Source organism: Triplophysa dalaica, chromosome 18 (genome assembly GCF_015846415.1).
Source record: "Triplophysa dalaica isolate WHDGS20190420 chromosome 18, ASM1584641v1, whole genome shotgun sequence".
Lineage (NCBI taxonomy): Eukaryota > Metazoa > Chordata > Actinopteri > Cypriniformes > Nemacheilidae > Triplophysa > Triplophysa dalaica.
Window position 1 is genome coordinate 11,786,165 of NC_079559.1, and position 19,344 is coordinate 11,805,508.

General features: G+C 36.1%; 1 protein-coding gene across 1 annotated transcript in view; it reads right to left on the minus strand.

Annotated features, from left to right (window-relative positions):
• Positions 1-11,956: 11,956 nt before the first annotated feature.
• The window catches only part of ipo11 (importin 11), a 130,158-nt gene continuing 122,770 nt past the window's right edge, over positions 11,957-19,344 (minus strand). The window contains 1 exon segment of the mRNA XM_056730003.1: positions 11,957-13,841. Coding sequence (XP_056585981.1) covers positions 13,677-13,841 — 165 coding nt within the window. The 3' untranslated portion in view covers positions 11,957-13,676.

Sequence of the window (19,344 nt, forward strand, 5' to 3'; positions counted from 1 at the left end):
TGTTTTCTCAGTGGCACTTGTACCTAGACTAGTTATAATCTCTGATGTGCCGTTATTTTTCCTCCAATGAGAAACTCATTTCACAATAAATCTCGAGCTCCTCCAGGACATCGTGAACTGCTATTGACGTCACTGCATTGAAGAGCAAAATCCCTCTCAATCCTTCTTTAAAGTCTGCAAAAGTATAATGCGAAACGTTCTTTCTTTCCCACATAAACAGAAATGACAACCAAGGTCTTGCCTATCCAAACCCAAACTTGAACTTTGTCTGGTATATCCATTTATTTGAACAAAACACATCTATCTTTAGTTTTCATGCTCACAAGTAAACACATGCTGGCTTCAAAACCGCATGAGTCAACTTTGTCTCAGAGTATATCAGAGAAACTCAAAGTAATTGTTTTGTCCAGAAAGACACAATGTTTTCCTGTTAAATCTTCTGAAGACTTGAGTCATTTTCAGAAAGGGCCAACTGGTAATTTTATCCTGAGCTCTGTAATAAGAAGGGCCCCATTAACAATCTCTAGTGTTCAGCCGTATCACTGGATAACCGTGGATGATGTGGATTTTGATCTTTAAGAGATAGTTCACCCAAAGTCGAAAATTCTTATATCATTCACTCACCCTTACTGTATGTTCTAGACATTTCTTTCTTCTGTGGAACATCACAGAAGATATTTGGGTATCCAAACAACTTTGGCTCCCATTGATTCCCATTGTCCCATTTCTCAAATGATGATTTTTTTGTGTTCCACAGAAGTAATTTATACAGGTTTGAAATGACATGATGGGGTATAAATGATGCAAGAATGTTAACTTAAGGATGAGCTACCCCGTCGTGAATCATCTAGTGAACTGCCTTAAAAATAAATTATTTCTTGGTAACTTCTTGTTTAAATTATGCTGATTTACCGATTCATTATCAAAGTATCAGGTACTGAGGGATTAAATCAATGAACATCGATTAATTCATTCCTCTCAGATGAAAAGTTGCTAACCTTCCAACAATGGCATACAGACAACTCCACCAGACATCATCTCCAGGCATGGACATGACAAACAGGCATATGTTAAAGTGCAGTTCATTATGTCAAGGTCCTCCATACAATGCCCTCCATAATCTAGTAGCTGATCGATCAGGACCACGTGATCAGGATAAAGCAGGTGAGGCTGCAGACCATCAAAGAAACTGCACATGCAGAGGAAAGAAACATGATGCTGTAAAGTAATCGATATGTTCTCTACACTGCAAAAGAGAATTCAGTGCTTTTAATAACTCAACCGGTTGAGCATTCACAATCTTAAATCTTTAAAAAAAACGGCTTGTAGTTCTATGACCTTGGCGGGTATAGACCGAAGTCAACACAAAATATATTTGGCAGGTGACTCTTATTAATATTTGATCCGAGGGCCGCGTACTGCTCAGGTTGTGGCGTACAGGCTTTCCACGCATCTGTCAGAATTCAATGTTTCATGCTGAACATTAGTTGTTGGTATGAAGGCGATGATGCAGTGTAAACCGGGAGGGGAGTTGACCTTGAACGTGATTTGCTGTGGCCAATCCATGCCTTCAATTAATATGTTTCAGTCGTAAAGATTAGAAAAATGAAAAGAAAGGATTTAAGAGACGTGTGAATTAATCAGAAAAATATTGCTTAAAGGAATAAATGTTGAGAAAGTCCTAAGAATTATTAATATTATGCTGACAAAATGTTGAGATTTATTAATATTTATATGTGCTGATTTGACAAAATCTACAAAATGTAGATAAAGGAAAACCTTAGAAAACTTATATATGGTTTAATGAAATGCTTTTGCCCATGACTTTTACACCTGAGGTCACAGCTGACTTTCATTTACAGTTGTTGTCAGGAGTTAACATCAGCCAAGAGTAATGAAACATAAACATCTTTGAAATATGTCACATCTGTTCTTCACCAACTCAATGACAACATTTGTTTTAACTCGCAAAGCAATTTGTCTTGTAACTGGCCTTGATGTTCTTTTTCCTTTATGTTGCTTCATGTAAGAGCTATGAGACTCCTGACAGACAATTTTCTAGCTCACAAGCACGTCAAAAGAAGAGAAATAGAACCTCAGACCTTAAAAATGAATTATGAAATATTGTTTATCATACCTGCTTTGTCAAAGACATTCAACGTATTCGGCCTAAAGTGAATGCGATAACAAAATCTTGCAATTATGTTTTGAACATATCACATAACAAATCATTCACCTGCTCTTGTGGTCTAAGAACTTCAATATACATGATATGATTTTTGCATCCATGTAACAGAAAATTTAAATATTAGTGTATACAGTGTGTGGAATAAATGTGTCAGATGTCAAATCTAAAAACAAGCAGTGTGACTACTTTTTAATGCATTGACACCTTCAGGTTAAATTACAGGTTACACCAGCCCAGAACCAGATTTTTTTCATTTGTCTTTTCTTGTACTTCCATTCATTTAGACTCACAACTGCCTGTTACATTCACACCGTCACAGATGTGGCAAAGCAGATAATTTCACTTTTTTGTACTATCAGGTGCTACCATTCTAATTTCAAAAGGCACAGGAAAATAATAGGAGGATAAATAACAGCAAAATTAAGCCACAGTTCAAAGCACTGGATGTAATTTTCCATTCGAATGGATTTACGGTCCATGCGTACAATGAACAGACAGAGGAAGCAGGTAATGTATAGAATGAATGAAGGTCCCAGAATAGCATATACATTTGTGGCAAACAAGTGATTTTTAACAGCTTGGTACTACAACAACCAGACTTGCAAGTTGAAGCAATCTGTTCTAAAATATAACCAGAAGTGCTATCTTAAAAACTGTCCCTGAATGTACTGGGAATACACATGAAAACGCACAATCCAAACTAAAATGGATGTTATCAAAAATGCTTTGAAATACAGACCACAAGTCTGTCTCTTGTGAAAAGACACTTGACTAAAAAATCACTTAAAAGGGATACTTCGCCCAAAAATGAAAATGTTGCCATCATTTATTCACCTTCTTGTCATTTTAAACCTGTATGACTTGTCTTCTACAGAAGATCAACAGCAGTACCCATTGACTTGCATTGGTTTTTTGTCTGTACAATAGAAGTCAATGGGAACCACTGTGATTTGGTTACCAGCGTTCTTCAAAGTATCTTCTTTTGTGTTCTGCAGTAAAATTAAAGTCAGAATGGTTTGAAGTGACAAAAGGGCCAGTAAATTATGACAGAAATTCAAGAAAGAAGCAGTGATATTTCAAAGGTTAAAAACATAAGTATCGAGACAAAATATATTTTCACAAAATCCAATAACAGAGAAAACATGCTTTAAAATTGCCAAGCTTACTGTACATTATTTAATGCTAATTTGAAATCTCACCTCAAACAAAAACAAGCGCTAACTGCATTTTCAATTTCCAATACAATTTAAAACTCACAATCAGAAACTAATAACACGTGAATTGCCTAACAGCAGAGGTTTCAAGCAGGCAAAATTCAGAAGCAGAAGCAGATCCGGGCATTTGAACTAGGCTTACTTAATCCATCTAAATTTGTAATCTATCCCGCAAGGAGTCAAAAATATTTGCTTCCAAATCTGAACCTAAACTTTGGAAAGCAAGCGAAGAACTTGGAATTAAAGGTTTATCTGTCTGAGGGGTTCACGGTAAAAGAAAAACCGAGCTCAATTTAATTAAAGTTTTCACACTTTTACTTTAGCTTCCTTAACACAACAGGGTAGCTTATGAGCTCACGGTATCTCATCCCACAGCAGAAGCGCAGAATGATATAGAGGAGTTAAAGTGCTGGGTGGAAATGTGTTTTTTTCTTTAATTCTAGCAGCTAATTTAAATAAAGCAATAATAACAGGTGGCTTAGAAGGTTGTAGCGCTGCGGACAGCGCCTCAAGTCAGCACTTTGAGTTGATCTCAGAAATTGGAAAACAATTATTTAGAACCCTAAAGAGCAACCTGTTCAAAAGGGGCTCACCATCTGCTGAAACTTTCTTTAATGAGTCTTCTCAGCATTACGCAATACCCCAAAATCCATAGCAGCAGGTCTCAATGGCCTTTACCTTTGTCAGGTTTGGTAGTTCCTATGACACAATGTATAATGTGGGAAAACTAAGAAAAAAGTTATTCATGTTGTTGAGTACGATAAAAAAAATGTGGTGATTTTAATGGCATCTAGCGGTGAGGCTGGGAATTGCAACCAATGGCTCATTCCACCCCTCCCTTTCAAAGCACTATAGCAATTCCCAAAGGACTAAGTTGTCGTCACGTTTTCATTTCTTTGTTGAAGGAGTTAATGTATTTACAAAATGCGCTCTGCACAGCAGTTTGTCCATTTAGGACTACTGTACATTATTTGTAATATAATTTGTAACCTCCCCTTAAACAAAAAACAAGTGTGAACGGCTTTTCACATTTCCGTTATGAATGAGAAATACATAACAAGTGAATTGTAATTCATTTCAGTGAGCCTAACAACAGATTTTCCAGGCAAGCTGAATTCAGAAGGGGCATGCGATACTGGCATTTGAACTTGGATTGCTTAATCCATCTAAATTTGTAATCTATCCCACAAGGAGACAAAAATATTGCTTCTGAAGCTAAACTTTGGAAGGCTTGTTAAGCCCCCCCCAACCAAAGAATTTGGAATTAAAGGTTTATCTGTCTGAGGGGTTAGCGTTAAAAAAGAAACATGATGGCGAATCCCATGTAAGCAGACCCGCGGTGTATAAAGATAGAAATAGCTCATTCAGTCGGTGCAAATAGCCTGGTGACTAGTGCGCTATATAGCGCTAATACGCTCCCGGGTTCGATTCCTGTCACGTGCGGACGTTTGCCAATCCTGCTCCTCTGTCTCTTTCCTGTCACCTATCCACTGTTCTATCATAATAAAAAGGCAAAAAGGAAAGGGGTCATATGTCAAAGCTAAAGTTTTAGATGTTACGCAATGTGTGTACACGATATAAGGTAAAAGACGCTGTATTTTCCACATACCGTGCATGTTTGTTTCTCTTCTTTGCCCCGCCTCTCTGAAACGTGCAGATTTTTTACAAAGCTCATCGCTCTGAAAAGCGAGGTTATTGGCCAGTTAACCAGTGTGTACTGATTAGCATACTGAAAGCATGTGACGGAAATGTAACGCCTCTTACCATATTTGGAACATCAGCTTATGTCTAATACATGCATGGGCAACACACCAATGACAGAAAAACAGCACCATATGACCGGTTAAAAAAATGTTCATTCCAAGGTGATAAAAACATAACACTTCATTATTTAAGGTCTTTATACACCTCTGAAGACATAGTTATGTATATTATATTACATTTCTTTCAATAGATCCTTCTCAAAAATTACACACTGGACCTTTAAGAGACCGTATAGTTTTGATTCTACATCAGCATTTCTGAATGTTCTGTGACAATTCCAGTTCAGTCTCTGTTGACTTTCAACAAAAACTCTCAGAAAAGACAAAGTCACAGCAAAAGCAACAAGAAATACTGGGAGAATCTCAAAGACGCATGAAGGTTGTGAAAAATATTTATTTGTGAACTGATCCAATACATGTGAAAACATTGCCATGTTTGAAGATTTAAGATCTACAAACATGGCATCTTTATTTGTTATTTTGACCAGTTTGTCTGTTTCAATTTTCTGTGAATAAATGCACATTTAAAACAAAATTTTCATTTGGAATTCGGGAGATTTGGGAATGTTGCCACTCACAGAATAAAACAAACATTATAAATTTTCTTAAACACAAAAATAGAAATAATAAATTCAGATTCACTGAAAATACTTTGTGGTCTCATCATTTTTTCCATGGCTAAATAGGTAAGCACATAAACCTCACATATTCCATAGCATGAGCATTTCTTACAAGGATAGAGCGCCTAGCCCAACCTGTAAATTATAAGGTTGCGTACTTCAACATTCCACCAGTTTGTGAGAATAACCAATGATCAAAAATGAATAAATGAAGTCCTTCATACATGGCTGCGTGCACTCCAGCGGATCTGAAGCAGATGAATCTTCATGATAAACACTGGCAGTAGTAGCCTGCAGGAAGTGTCAAACACCAGCAGCACTTCTGGAATGAATTTAGACAGCGTAGCAAAAGTTCCTTGTCCGCATCTTAGATCAAACCCTCAATTAATTTATAGTGATATATGTGGTTGAGCGCATAAAAACATTATGACGCCTTATAAAAAACACAGATTGGGAAGACGAGCAGCAAAATGTGAACTTTGATTCACGAGTTGATCTCCAGTAATAGTGTTTTTGGCAGCAGAAATGTCACCAGCAAAATATCACACGAAGCTGTCTGTCCTCCCTAGAGCGTTCCCAGGAGATCTCTATTTAACAGAAAACCCCAGGAGTGTTGCTGGAAACCACCCATCAGCAATGCTACAGGGGTTTAGCGTTTTTTTCGAGATGTCAAGACGCAAGAATTAAAATCTTGCCGGAGGTCTCTGACAAAACTGAGGGTCAGGATTGTGTTGAAGAGACTCATAGGGCAACTGTCAAAGAAAACACTAACAGCACAAGAAACCGGGACCAGATGTACGAGTATGAGACAAACGGCAATTTATGTATAATATGTGACCCTGGATCACAAAAGCAGTCTTAAGTAGCCCGGTAACATTTTGGGTAGAAACCAAAAATACATTGTTTGGGTAAAAATTATTGATTTTTGTTTTATGCGAAAAATCATTAAGATATTCAGCAAAGATCTTGTTACATGAAGATATTTTCTAAATTTCCTATCCTAAATATATAAAAAAAATATTTTTGTGAGTGGATGGCCTGCTACAGCGCCTTTGACTAATAACTTCAAAGGCCATTTTCTCAATATTTAGATTTTTTCACACTCTCAGATTCCAAAGTTTTAAACGCTTGTATCTCAGCCATTTATTGTCATATCGTAACAACCCATACATAGTAGAAAGCTATTTTTTTCAGCTTTCAGATTATGTTAAAACCTAAATTTTGAGAAATTGACCCATAAAACTTGTTTAGGGTCACATAGACGGTACCAATACATTCACACCTGAAATGAGAATGCTGAGATTAGTTGCAAACAACAAAAGGCATCAAATTGATCAGATTATGTATCAGAAGTTCAAACGTAATATTATGAGATCTACTTAACATTTAGTTGTCGTACAAATTTGAGACACGTCCAGTTTACAGACATTACAAACATTGACTATTAGAAATCGTTTTTTTTCGTCTATTTCACATTCTAATATTTACTTCACTTGACCTGGCTAGCCGAAATGTTTGTGCTTCAACAATCCTCTCATCTTTCAGAAACGACGCTGAATCTCTGATGGCTGCACAAGAACACATGCTTCTGAACAGACATCCCCCTGAGGGAAATAACACCTCACCGAGGCTGATGTCAAAGGAGCTGTAATGAATTCTTTTTCAGTCAAAACGTCTCATCGGCAACAGCCACTCCAGGTCCTAATTGAGAAGCGGAGAGCAATATAAGTGACTGGTTTGAGTCATTTCCTCATCTCTTATCTGCAGGGGAGCTTTGTTGTTCTCCAAAGGAATCTGTGATATCTGATTGAAAAGTGTGCAAATCAAAGAGCGGGTGGATGTCTGGTGCCTAAAAACATGACTGCAATCAAAAGTCCTCCAACCTGAGCCGAACCGTTCAACAAGCAAATGACAGTTAGGCGATGATATCACTATAACCAAAGATGTTTCGACAGAAATCAACACGAATGTATTTTTGAGGCCCAAAATACAGCGTTTTCATGTGGTTACATATGGAAGGAAGCTTTAAATGGGAACAAATTTCTTTATTCCTAATCCATTTTATCATTTAAAACCAAAATTCAGTGCAAGATACATGACCCCAAACAAACGATTTGTTGTGAATCTGTAAAAGCTATTTAATGCAGCTCGATTGGAAGTTTGTAGATGCTCATAAGCTTGGCTCGAGGGGTGAATAAACGCACGGTTTGACTAAAGACACAAAGACACTGTTAATGAAAAAGTATTGACCATTCCAGACACATAACTACAGTCTTCAAGTATGAAAAGAGACGACATTGATTAAGCATATCGTGCTTATGTGTATCAAGTTCAGCACCTGGAGCGGTCATTCGCTCAGCTTCAATCCAGCACAATTACACAGAAGCGTAATTGCAATTTTTAACTGTAATGGTTGTAGTACAGTGAGTGAAATCCCACAGAGATACAAGCGTTGCTTTCAAGAGCGTTAAACACATCTGAATAAAGACTCTTGAAGCTTTGTGAGGGAATCCTAGTAGGCCTACAAGTGATTACGTAATACTCAAGTAGTCGTACTGTATAAGTGATGTCCAGCTTTGTGAATGTCTTTGCTTTTTATACTAATATTTTATTACACTGAAAATTAAACAAGAATGTTGCGTTCATGTAACCTGTTGGTGCACTGGAGTGTAAACTGAAGCCAAGATTTGAAAATGTATCGATTGTATGTGCAAAGACTCAAAGCAAAACTTTTCTTTACAGCTTTTTTATTTTTTATTGCACTGCATTGTGTTGCCGGGATAATGGAAATTTCTGTCAAATTAATTCTCTTGCATGATTTTTCTTAAAATGTTTTACAGTGTACAAAATACTGTATTACTAAAAGAGAGGATTAACAAATGTTAATAACATGACATAAATTGCTATAATTGTAGTTCTTGTTTCTACTGAATATTTCCTGTGAAATTAGTGTTTCTATGTATTTTTTGTATGTTAAAATAAAACTCATATTTCCCGATACACTGTAGTTTGCATTTTCGCAAAAAAATAATTTTGTCCAGTAAATAAATACGATAAAAGCTTAATGTTTTTCCCCTTTTGGCCACTGCTCCCATGAGGATTCACAACAATGACATTTCATTTTTTAACTGTACGGCCCCCCCAGGAAAAAATATGAGAAAAACCAAGCTATTGTTTTCCCTCACAAAAACATTTGTGTTTCCATGAGAATAATTTTTGTTCTTACGTTTGCAAGGAATTTTTTTATTACGCTATCCTGCATTATTGTGTTAGCTGAATTTTTGTTGTTGTTATTACTTAATTAAATCAATTCAACTGAAGTTTTATTGATAATCATTGGAATATACATGGAAAAACATGATTTTGTGAAATTGTTTAAAAACTGAATACTCCTGGGGGGGGGATTGGGTTTGGTTGTGAGGGGGTATGGATGCAAAACTACACAAGACCATGCAAAATATTTTTGGATGAACACAAAACTTTGCGAGAGAATGAAGAAATTTTGCGAGGGAACGCAAAGTTTCTTTGAAATTCCAGGATTTGAAATATATTTTTCTGTCCATTCACATAAAGTGTCCACCACCATGTCCCATTCCTGGTCATGTTTTTAAACAAAGCACAAATAATGAGTGATAAACTACAATACATTTATTATTAATGAATGTTCCTGTAAAGCCAGATTCAGTAAACACAAGCTGAGCAAAGCAAATGTAAATTTAACCTTCATAAAGATAAAAACACACAACTTTTCTAGAGCATGCGCACACCGAACACAAGAGTATTCAGGTCGACAGCCACCGCCTTCCATCATCGCACAAAAGATGGAGCCACCCACGTCTGCGAGTCAAGTATATCGGCTTCCCATTTCTTTATTCTGACACCACATTGTTTTGTTCCTTCCCCAGTTTAGGAACTTTAAATTGATTTGACACTTGAATGGATAAAAGATATTGGCTCCCCTGTCAGAACGAAGGCGCTGTTTGTGCTTCGGCGTAATCACACACTGCCAGACAAAACAGGCTTTAAGGGATGTGAGTGAAAGATTAACCCAACAGACACCATGCTCATCTTTAACAACCGGCTTTGTGTACACAAGCATTGTCGCTGTTCAACTTTTTCAAGCAATGCAATAAGCCTGTAATTGTGAATAAATATGAACAAAGCTTTGAATTATGTAAGTGATTTACATAAGATGATATATCTAACAGGAATGGTTCACCCTCGAAAACAGGACTTGCTATTTTCTAACTTGTTCAATAACAACAACTAGAAATTACTTTCACAAAAGATTCCTAACACTCATCACCCAAAAGCGTTCCCGAACATCCCCGAGCTTAACATGAGCAGATTTAGCGTGGCAGGCTATATTTTCAAAGGACATCTGGAATGACACGGAGCGTTTTTAGACACCTGCAGGCAACGACAATGTGACCTTCCGCCATGACAAAGAGATTTGGAGGAGGAAGAGCGGCTCAGTCTTGATGGGATGAGTAGGCGGCCAGTTTGATATGTCAGAGAAGCACGATGAGATCCTCTCTGAGATTGCAATAGAGGAGAGAGAACAAGAGATTGAATTACAATTGAGGATCATCTGCATAACACTGATAGCAGTCGTATCATTTTTATGCATTGAAATCAAGTGAAACTTTAAACAACAAACAACCTGTTAAGGATTAAATTGATTCTTCTTGATTTTTTTATCTTGCTTTGAGGAATAATTCTTCTGAACACAATTTCAACTTGACTTTCTAAAATATAGCAAATTGAAAATAAAGGTTAATTACCCAAGTACAATTTTCAGTGCATTAAATCGTCAATGTCCTTCTAAAACCTTGTGTGTCCAAATAAGCTTTTTTCAAGAGATGGAAAACACTACTTTTATAATGATTACATACAGTGTTCTCAAAGTAGACAAGCACTTCTTATACTTTTTATTGGTTAAATATTTGCAAAACCTAATGACAAACAAAGCATGACTCTTAATAATGATTTATGGCAAGAAAAATAACACAATATGGAAAATACAAGGTTTCAGAAGGACAAAGAAACTTTTTTGAAATACTAATATAAAAAAATAAATGACACAACATGGCACTGTGACCTCCTTATATAAAAGATACTGTATCATATCACATATAGACAGTTTCATCGGACACACGCGCCCGGCCCGAAGTAAACTTCCTGTCTGTGTTTGTTTATCCTCTAGCTATCTATTTATATTTTATTATTGTTAAACCGTTTTATTTTATTGTATACATTTTTTATTAAATAAACAATTTGTTGAAATTTATTGTGTATTCATTTGATTAAATTTAAACAATTTGTTGAATGGGTTGTGTTACTTTGTCGCATTTAAGTTTAGCCAAGTAACAGTTCTTCTACTGTTATCCTAAAATAATAATGACTAGACATACTTTTAACTTGCTAGCTAATGTCATAATACTTGTTATTTCTTTCATTTGTTGTCAGAAATAATGTATAGGGGCTCTATTGCTTGCGGACGTGTACCGGAAGTTAAGTTTAGACCACAAAAGTGTGCATGTGGAGTCAAGTATATGTTGCTTTGATAGCGTCTACATTAAAGCTTTCATAATAAGTGCCTTCAGTATATCAGAGCACACTTGCTCCTAAATGATCAATATGACAGAACCCTTCACCTAACTGAAAACACTATTTTCCATTAAATAATCTCATACAAATGAAATGAACTACAATGCTTTAGTCCACTTTCAAGCGCAGTTTCAGGTCATTTATTCTCAGTGTTTGCTCTACTGGAGTCACTCTTAAAATAGCAGCACAGCATCTCATTGTGGGAATAGAATATGAGCATTCACAATGAGATGCTTGTTGTTCTGTGCTTGTGCGCCCACAGGGGCATTTAATTATATCATAATCTTCTCCTATACATTCTCAAGCCCTCATTTCTTGTCATTATTTTGCCATATCAGTAATGACGCAGAATGTCGCCTTATCAGTGTGATAACTGGCACACTACATACTTGCCTCAAACTGTTTTTCGTAACATCAAATGTGCTGAATAAATTGAGCGAAACGGAGTTTAGTGTTCCTCTTCAGCATATACAGACTGAATGTTTGCAGGGCCCTGCTTTAAAGAGACAATTCAGCAAAAAATGAAAATTCTCTACAACTTAAAGGAATGGTAAAACAAACTGATGTCAACATTTTAATAGAAATTCAAGCGAACAAGGACAAAAATAATAGAAATGTGTGCGGGCTTTGTGATAAAAATTTCAGCTAAATTGTATGCTTAAATCATAATTTAAGTTGCATTCAAAGTGCTATTTGTACTCCTGTCTGGAAAATCCACATTTTGAAAAAAAAAAGATTATATTCCGGCAGCATAAAGACATAAATAACATTTCTTATTTAGTACAATTAAATTTGCAATTTGCAGTCCATTTCTGTAATTTGACATTTTTATCGCATCTCCAAAATATGTAAACATTTTCATTTAAAATTCGTTTTTTGTACCAGCGCAGGCTAAATTCTCAATCAAATTCTGAAATAACAAGCATCAAAGTTTGATTTCAACTATTACTTTCACTATGACTTCAATTCTGACATGACCTTAACTCAGCCAATATTATAGAGGTCAAGGTTATATTTTCACAGAATGTTCTTTACATCCTGTAGGATGATTTTAAGCAGAAGTGGGATAATAATAATAGTAATTCAACAAATGCCACATTTAATTGAGAGTGATTCACACATTTCGCCACCGGGGACTGTCTCTGATGAATATCAGCAGGAGTGTGTGAGCTTTGTTTACGATTGGGAACTTGTTGAAAGCTGCCGTGCCAAACCTATTCATACTATTAACCAATTCTAAATCCAATTCAACCCACAACATATGAAACGCTTTCATTTATACTTACTTAATTGTGCAATGAAAGACTTTTTCCAAAGTATTTTGACTATCTTGCCAAACATCCTGGACTCCCTTTAGCTCTTGAGGTCATTGCAACCATTCAGAAAACGGCTTGAACGAGCAAGCTTACAAAGTGAGCGAAGCATGTCAGTCTGGACTGAACTTTATTGAAGCGGCATCAATGAAAAAATAGGGTTCATACATGAAAATAAATCTACTGAGTGAAATAAGTTTTGATGTCTTAAAGGATGTTAATACAGATATGACACATTAGCAGGTGAATTACTGCAAGGCTTACTGTAAGCATAAGGCTTTTACTTCTGACTCTGAAAACTCAGTCACAGTGAAAGTTGCTCTACTGTATGACTGCGCTTCCAAACCCACAAACCAAAATCGCCTTTGTAAATGTATGTGCCCTTTTTTTTTGCATAAAAAAACCTCTACTAAACTGAGAATCATCACTGATTTTTTTTTCATACGTTTGCACTGTATGTGATAATATAGATTTGTTTCATTAAACTGATGTTTTTGGTTTTCATGGCTTCCTTATGACCTCACAAGAGAGGTGCAGTGTAGGAGCATTAGCAGCAACAGAGTTATCACGGGTAAACATACAGTTATTACATCAATAGATACGAAAATATCTTCCAGTCAAGAAAAAACAAAAAAACGTTCTCAGTAGTTCCGATATACTGATCTGAAAGCAGAATGAGGAAAAACTACACTTGGGGGGAAGTGAGAACGCGGTCATGCGTTGTACATAAATACAAAAATGACTTCTCATCCTTCACTGCTTTAAAAACTCAGTTTTAGAGCTCATTTCTCACTACAAAACCTTGGCATCAGAACAGCTCTGTCTGTTTTTTTCTGTCAGTCTCTGCATCATCTCAAACTGTGAATGTGTCTTTGAGAAAGCAAAACAAAGTGTTTAAAAATATGGAAGCTCTTTTCTGGATCAGATGGTTGGCGTCTCTGGTCTTTTAATAGTCCGCTGTGGTCTCCTCACATGCCCTGGAGAAACTCCTGGAGCTGTCGGACGATCTCTGTGTCCACCGTTTCCATGAGCGCCTGGAAGGCCTGATCTCCTATCATCATCTGCTGGGCTTTGAGCTTCTCGTAGACAAACTGCTGAAGGGAGACGCTGTGAACAGGGTCCTCAAGGGCCAGCTGTGGAGAGACAGAGATGTTAGTCAAACAGCTGCTTCACAAATATAAGTGATGCAGCGTTACAACAAAGTCAATAAAATGTGTTTTTACAAGCAGGCAGAAAGGTAGTAATAAAAAGGCAGGAAAATAATTTAAGCTTGAGGGAAATTTGTATACAGCTGAAGAGAGACAACCAAACACATGACACGCACCACTGATATAAAAAAGATAATACAGTAATATTATAGTAAATAAAATCCATTCATGTACTGACACACCAGAAACACAACCAAATCTAAGTCAGAAAAACAAGAGGCATATTCATGTTTGTGCATCAAGACAGTGAGCCACATCAGCACATCAGCACAGATCTAAGACTAGGGCTGGCCTCCACTACAGATTTCTTTAGTCGATCAGTAGTTGTTCATTTAGACCATTAGTCGACTATTCACACGTTTATGATATTAATTTAAATATTTCAATATACCTGGGGACATCAGATGGTGGATTTATTTTTATGTATCACTGCTAACATTGTTCTAAATTACAGAGCTATGCAAACCCATTGTAATTAGCCTTTAAAATTAATTAAATGAAGTGCTCAAGCGCACGCATAATGCAATCCCCTGTGACACGGCCACAAGTTATGATTATATGTCTCAATTTGATATTTCTCTAGTTAACTGACAATAAATTGAATCCAATCCAAAAAATAAATTGTAAATAAACAAATCAATAAAAAGCAGCAAATTGAAACGCTTAAAAGAAAACATATCAGTGGAAAAAAATCAAGCAGACTGCTTTAAAACAGAAAGGTCAGAATGCAAAAAATAGGAACAAATAAAAATATTCTATACATTGTATTTACAAATAAAATAACTAAAAACCAGTAACTAAACACTACTACAAAAATATAGACCATTAACTTAACTCGCGCCTCAGTTTTTCCTGAGGCAATGTTCCTGCGACATTCCAAAACAATAATGCTCAGTATACACCATATAATAAAGCATTATTAAGAAAACCAGGAGCCTCGAACATGCATGCAAAGCGCTTCCACTTTGTTGTCCACATTATTTTCAATAATCCTTTATTGATGCACTTTCTGCAGTGGTAGTGTCATATAGAATTTAATGCTTTTAGGTGGAAGCCATTTTAAAATGACAGCACAGCATGTTTCAGAGGGTGAAGTTCTGCACTTATATAGTGACTCTTAAATTCACAAACATGATAATGAATAAATGAATACATGAAATACATATAATGCATAAATAATACTCTGCTAATGAAGAGGGGGGGGGGGCTGAGATGGAGCAAGAGAATACATTTACATAAATATATTAACCTGAGGTTTTTATTACAATTGTACATTTCAGGTGACTACTGTGGAATTGATTGGGTTGAAATCCATGTATAGATCTCTGCAGAACATGGATGGAGGGGTTCAAAATTGTCCAATGAAGAAAAATGCCTAAACCAGTTTCAAAATGAGAATTGAGAATGGCCCCTTTTTGGTTTCAGACACCCGACTATCTGAAAACCTGCCTGTGCAAAACTGCGCTGTGGGTGGAAAAGAGGGTGTTCCTATGTGGGTGTTAAAAGCGTTATTTTTGAGTTGCTATGTGGTTGCCAGTGTGTTTTTAATCCTAATCACTGTAAAAGAAAAACCTTCAGAAGTAGCATTAATGAATGTGGAATATATGAACTCATGAAGGTTTTATAGAGTTTGCGCATTTGCATGTGATAAGCACTGATAATAGCAATTGCTTTTGTGACTTAAGGTCACGCTAAATTAACTACAGAACAAATGTGAAGGATTTCACATTGTAGTTTATGAAATATAAAAGGGAAAAGGCATTTTCCACGGATTTAAAATGTCACCATCTGCAAACTGTATTAGCATGTAAGAAGGTTAAGTGTGACAAAATATCTAACAGAAATTCTCTCCAGACAGTACTGGCTTAACATTTCCCCCTCCTGACACGTTCAGAGGACACCACCAACCCCACACATCAGCAGCGTCAGCAGTTATTGTGCCGATCTATCTTGGAGATGTCTGCTCGCACAGAGAGAGAAAGAGTGAGTCCATCATTCTGCGTGAGTGAACTTCTGATGGCTGTCAGTCAAAGGTGTTTTCATTCTGCGATAACATCCACCAGCCAAACACCAGACTACAATGCAATGTCTATCTGTGCCGCTTGTTGATTTTGAGCACATAATCATAACTAAATAAACGAATCAATCAATTCAATTGACCCTTTGCAAAACCCCGCCCCCCTTCGTTCCTGCTGCAGTCCGACAAGTTTTCGGTATCAGCCATGCGCTCTCATTGTAAATTTGTGCACTGTCTGGGGAAAATGTGAAGAATTTCAGACACAAAAGGTTTGCTATATGGATTCGAGGGATGCATTCAGGATTGGAGATAACTGTAACAATAATTATCCCTATATTTGCGTCCACAACAGAAGAATTTAACGTTACGTTAATTCTAAACTTGCACAATGCAATAGGTGACTACTAACTTCAGGCAGAGCTTTGGTCGGCCGATCCTTCTTTGTGAAAAGGAATGTTAACTATTAAATACTAGTTCAGTACAGAAAAGAATAACATCACATCATAGGGACGCACGCAAAGCATATATTGCCAGCTTGCTCATACTTGTGCATAAATATATGCAAGTAATAAATCCATAAGTATTATATTCCGCCGTAAAACACCACTTTCTGAACGCATCTGTCTGTAATTCCTACATGAATGATTCCAACAATATTGTTTCTCGTATCTGTATTGGTAGAGTTGTCATGTGAACTCTGTTATCCTCCTTCATTTAGAATGATTTTTTAAATGTATAACTTGGTTATCGTTATAGTGTGAACATCCAGCTGGGATTGTATCTCTCGGTTTACTATTACAATAATTAAAAAGCTATTTTTTCATATTATTTTCGGAAGCTCTGCCAGGTTTGTAGGACTGGTTTGTTTGTCGGACAAAATGAAGGGCAATAACATAATATCGACCTTATGACTAGCCAGATCGCCTGTCAATCAAATCAATCAGATCGCTTGTGAAGGTCAATTAATAAAAAATATTACAAAAAACTTTTAGACTCACAGTGTCAAAGCTGTTGTTTCCATACAACATAAAAGCGTGTCTGGTTACTGCCATCAGTAAGATCTTTGCTCACTGTAGCATTTCTAATGCTAAAATAATTATTGTTGCTATCCATGAATTTCGTAATTGACTGTTTCACAAGAAAGGCAGAAAAATTGTTAAGCACTATTCTTTTTATTACGATGCCCAATTACAGTTATGTACTTGCAGCTTAATTGTTGAACGTTCTTAATTTCTGACTGAAGTTGAATGTGCCGACTCAAATGGGAGTATAAAAATGTGAATAAAGACTATTTAGTTGATTCACTTTGTTATCTGCTGAATAAATTACAATCATCTTATTGTCTTTACTATGACAGGCGGTGTAATAAATAACATATTTAGACTGAACATTTTTACCTATCCTTTGTTACATACATATTTTGCATAATTCTGCAACAAACTACACTAACCCGAAAATGATTTTGACAAATGAAATTAAATAAAAACAATAATTGAAAGACAACAACAAACATTGAGTCTGAGAAAACAAATGGACAAACATATTCAAAGCACCAATTTGCTGTGCTGTGAGACATCAGGACACATTTAGTCCATTTAGCAGCTTTTTCTGCATTTAGAAAATCATAATGACTGAATTCACAGAGTGCTGCATTGATACGGCCGGCTATGAGCCCTGAAACAAAGTAAACGGATTGAAAAAACTATAACCCAGTTAAACCAAATACATCTCAACATTCCCATCCCGCAGAGCCAAACTGCTGTGTAACATCACAAACATTTCTGGTTCATAAATTGTTCTGATCTAGCGCTAGATCTAAAATCTCACACCTCACTTCCCTGTGTTCTCAGTGTCCCACATAGTGATTCAGCACAAGAATATACTCATCACAAAGAAGTGATTCAAAAGAGTGAATCCTTCGTATCTCATTAATGGTCTTAATTCACATTCTAAACAGCAGACAGATAGTAAGGATTGAAATGAGCAGTACCAAAGTAGAAAACCGTGCATTTAATTGATTATAGATAAATGACACCGCAAATAGCCTCGGTAGGCACATTGTACACACAACCTAAATCAGAGCTATACAGTGATCTGGATGTAGCCTTGATGTTTTCCTCAGAAAACGTTCAAAACATTATTAATTGCGGCTGAATGAGAAATAAATAACTTTTCTCAAAACAGCTGATCTGTGAAGAAACCAGGGACCTCATTTATAAACTGTGCGAAGAAAAGGTTCTGTATTTGTCCTACGAATGAAATTCAGAATGTGTCTTAGTACAAAAAAATATGCCACATCCCACATGTTCTTAAGCGCCATGCTCGTTCCACATTCATGGTCATTTGCATTCGGAAACCCCCAATGAACCATATATGGTGAAGAAAGCTTCCTTTATAAATCACGTGAATGTACTCTGTGCTCTGATGGTCAGTGGTCTTTGTAAACGTTTCTTTGTGCAATGCATGTTTTGCTCAATTTGGTTTTTATTGTTAATTTCATAATTATTTATAGGAGATTTAGTTTGCATAAATTATAATTTTCAGAACAGAAACCGAATTTGCCGTTCTTTTATTTGGTGAAATTGCAATGTTATAATGATTTGGTAAAGCGATGTAGTAATAGAAAAGCAATAAGATGTTAAAAAACTATTTATATAATTTTTGTAATAATGATTTATATGCAAACCTCTTTTTGTTCTTTTTCAGTTTGTTTGAATGTTTTTTCTTTCATTTATTTTTTCATATATATAGCTTTCCTGTAGCTCAGTGGTAAGAGCATTGCGATAACAACGCAAGGTTGTGGGTTCGATCCCAGGGGATTGCAAATACCTATGAAAAATCTATAGAATAAAGCAATGTAAGTCGCTTTGGATAAAAGCGTCTGCCAAATGCATAAATGTAAATGTATTGTTCTGTTATGTGTGTCTTTTACATTGTTATTTCAATAAAAGGTTTGTCAAATCATCCAGCAAAATCATTTCAAATGATTTGCCATCAATCTTTTGGAGCTTCTCACACCAATAAAACAAATGTCTAGCTTGAAATTTGAATTTACTAGTTGAGTATTTGCAAATAAAGGACAAAGGAAACACATGGTGGCACTTTCTTTTTGTAGTAACACTGTTCTACCACTAGGTTTCTGTGTAAGCATGTTCAGAGTTGTTTGTGTATTTACGTACATCCATACGTATAGGTACCAATTGGTAAATCCCACACTTTGCATTAAACTGTTCTTACGTTGATAAATGAGGCCACAGGAGCTTTAAAGTCACATTCAGTGTCATTAGGAAAAAAAAGCACAGATGATTATTTTATATCGTAAGTGGAGAAATGAAGTGTGAAGATACACGATTACCAAAAAAACAAACATAACAATGCCATCAAATTTCCCACTACACAGACCATGTATTT